We start from the raw sequence: 3223 nt of genomic DNA on the forward strand, positions 1-3223 counted from the left end.
CCCCCCCCCCCCCCCCCCGGGGGGCGCGGGGGGCCGGCCCCTCTCATTCCTCTTTATTGTCCGGATTCCTTCCAGTCCCTAACCAAAGGCTCACTCAAAAATTTTAGTTTGATGGGCCAGCCCGTGGCTCACTCGGGAGAGTGTGGTGCTGATAACACCAAGGCCACGGGTTCGGATCCCATATAGGGATGGCCGGTTAGCTCATTGGGTGAGCGTGGTGCTGACAACACCAAGCCAAGGGTTAGGATCCCCTTACCGGTCATCTTTTGAGGAGGAAAAAAAAAAAAGTTTTAGTTTGAATATTCAGGTGTCAAAAATTAATTGGGTGATTTTTCTCCATTTCTAGGACAAGAAGAAAGAGAAGAAGTGAAATGACTATCCAGCCTTTCCCAATTTGACTTTCTCTCCTTACATCCCTCATTTCCTCTTTGCACACATTACAGGTGGCGTGTTCTGTGATAATGAAAAGCATCAGAAAAGCTTTTGTACTTTGTGGTTTTCTCTATTTTGAATTTTTGATCAGAAAACTGATTAGCAGAATATAGTTTGGAGTTTGGCTTTGTCTTCCTGGGGTTCTCCCTTTACTCTCTTTTCTGTCAGCCCCCTCCATAGCCTCTCCCTCTGCTCAGGCAGCCAGTGCACCGTGGTAAGGAGTGGGAACAGCAGATAGAGCAAACTCCAGGAGTCCGCTTTCCAGCGAGCTTCACCAAGTGGACCTGAACTGTTTGGTAGAGCCACCTGAATCCTTCCTTGGTTCAACATTGGTTTGTGCACAGTTCCTCTGGGACAGGGCAGTGTGTTTTCCATTGGAAAGAAGTTTGCTGGTCCCATTGTTAACTCAGGCTCATTATATCTGAGCTGTCAACCCCTGCAGAGAAAATGAAGAGCCTCTTCTGGTGGATGCTTTGCTTCCTTTGAGCTGCCCAAGCTGGGCTGGCAAACACACCTTTCTGCGTTGCCTTCACAAAAGGAATGTGGTTTTGTGTGTGTTCCATTTCCTACCCCTTGCCTGACCCTCAGGGAATCTGCCTGCTTTCCATCTATGGAGTGGGGAGATTTCAGTACAAAGGGAAGACTAATTCTTGTCAGGAATTTATGAAAAGGCTGATTATTGTATGGCAAGGTATATATAGCCTAGCATTTCCAAACTTCCCCTGTTTTTTATTTTTACTTATTATTTTTAAAAATTAGTTATCACCTTAGTTACTGAATGGCCTCTGCCAGGTGGCTATTATTAAAGGTCCCAAGAGAGGAAGGACAGGGAAGGAGAATGGTTGAGCCTCTGTGGCTAATTGTACTTGCCAGACAAACCTAGGTAAGGACCTGTTTGGGACAGGAAGAACAAAATCCCCTTTACCAACTGAGTGGTTCCTTGTTCACATCAATAGAGCGGGGCTGTGATGACCCAGGAGGCAGCATTCATAGTCCTTATTTGCATTTTTATCTATCCTCACCTGGGCGCTAATAGCATTAGGTCAGAGATTTGAGGCAGTAGATAAATGTTCATTTTACTGATGCACTTTAGTTTTTGGTCTGTTTACCTGATTCCAGAAATCCGCAGCCTTCTGGGCAGGAGCCAGGTGACTAAACCTGCAAGACCCTCAATTCCTGCAGCTTTGTGGTTGCAGGTGTGGGTGGGCAGTCCTAATAGGGATCACCAGCTCCTTCCCTGTGGGCTGCACAGTCAGTTGGCACAGAAGGACAGTGTTGGGAGTGGTTGTGACTCTGGCTATTCACAGGGCTTCAATGTAAAGGGACTGAGCCATTGAAAGCTCACTACCAGTAGGACACCATTTTTGGCCTCCCTGTTCATAACCAATGCACAGTTTGACACAGTGGCTGCTGGTTCACAGCACAGCACACCACATCACTATGCCATCCCATGGAGCTATTTGTTCCCAGGCTCTGTTCATTCCTAGAGTGGTATGCCATCACAATGGCTCTCTTCCACTGAGGGTACTGCCCTCTGATTTAACTGCTGCCTCCAGCCTCTGGCTTGAGAACTTAGTGAAGGGACTTCCTTCCGATTAAGCCCCCATTAGCAGCAACTCTCTTTAAATTTAGTGATTATCTGCCAGGCCCGAGAATCTGAGTTACTTCTTTTGAAGCCAGACTCCATCTCTTTTGCTTTTTTGCTTGGGATAAAGGAGTTTTTCTTTAGAAACAGTGCCAAGAATAACAAAATATAAAAAACTACTTTTAAACAAAATGCCTAACAGGTTTTTAATACAGTTAGTTATCACTGTAATTACCACTTTGTTTTCTAGTTCCTTGGTTTTCAGCTCAGGCTGCATTCTCTAACTCATACTGTGAAGACAAAGGTGTTTTTGATTCAGAAATATATGAAATCTACATAGTCTTAATTTGTAAAAAATAAATTCCTAACCTTTCCTTGTGTTTGTGTGTGTTAAATTCAAGGTCACAGCTGAACATATGACTTGGGGTACTGTCTGGCTTGCTAGTAAGGGCTGGGAGTAGGACAGGACAGTTTCTGCTCCAAGTGTAAATAGAAACAAGGACCCCCACTTTGGCCCCTTACTCTGTAGCCCCAACATGCCACAAAGGTTGGGAATTTTCTCTGTCAGATACATGGTCCAGGCCTTTTTCTAGTCTCTCCTCCTCCCCTGCCTTTATTGTAGGTTGATTGTGGTAGTGGCATGTGCAGTTGGTTCACGTGTGCTGCCAAGCTTTGGGATTTGGGGATGTATAATGGAAAAAAAGGCAGATTGCAATATTTTGTTCACCTACTATGGTCAGACTTCTAAGTGCATCAGTGACTAAAATATAAAATCCTTGTCCTCATAGTTTACTTATGAAATTATAAACCAGATCTTGCATCATAATCAGGTTATTCAATTCTGGCATATTTGCCTTCTGGTTGTCATGTTCACTGTAGACACAGGCCTTCCTGTTAGAATTTGACTGCTGTTCTGACTGGTTCATCCAGGTCACTCCCAGTTGACCTGTTTGGATTCCACATACCCCCATACCTGCTAAGGATAGCCACTTTCCCCAACTTTGAAAGTATTTCTTAAGCATCTTTTCTTACCCTTTTCTCTCTTGCTGACTTTAAGACCAGACTTAAGGACTCTAAAGCCCATTTTATCCTTATACTGGGAGGAGGCACAAGGCACAATATAATTTGAGTGCTTACAATGTCAGACGTTGGACAAAGTGCTTTACATGGATTGTTTACATGGATTGTCAATTACTCCCAAGGTCA

The 3223-nt window shown here is 44.5% G+C and overlaps 1 protein-coding gene across 3 annotated transcripts in view; it reads left to right on the forward strand.

The window, feature by feature from the left end:
• Nucleotides 1-2391, forward strand: part of TMBIM6 (transmembrane BAX inhibitor motif containing 6) — a 20699-nt gene extending 18308 nt beyond the window's left edge. For all 3 annotated transcript variants that reach the window (XM_008582872.1, XM_008582867.1, XM_008582878.1), the window contains exon 10: nt 347-2391. In XM_008582872.1, coding sequence (XP_008581094.1) covers nt 347-370 — 24 coding nt within the window. In that variant the 3' untranslated portion in view covers nt 371-2391. The remainder of the gene's footprint in view (nt 1-346) is intronic.
• Nucleotides 2392-3223: the final 832 nt, after the last annotated feature.

The sequence above is a fragment of the Galeopterus variegatus genome, unplaced genomic scaffold (assembly GCF_000696425.1).
Source record: "Galeopterus variegatus unplaced genomic scaffold, G_variegatus-3.0.2 Scaffold95, whole genome shotgun sequence".
In the NCBI taxonomy this organism is placed as follows: domain Eukaryota; kingdom Metazoa; phylum Chordata; class Mammalia; order Dermoptera; family Cynocephalidae; genus Galeopterus; species Galeopterus variegatus.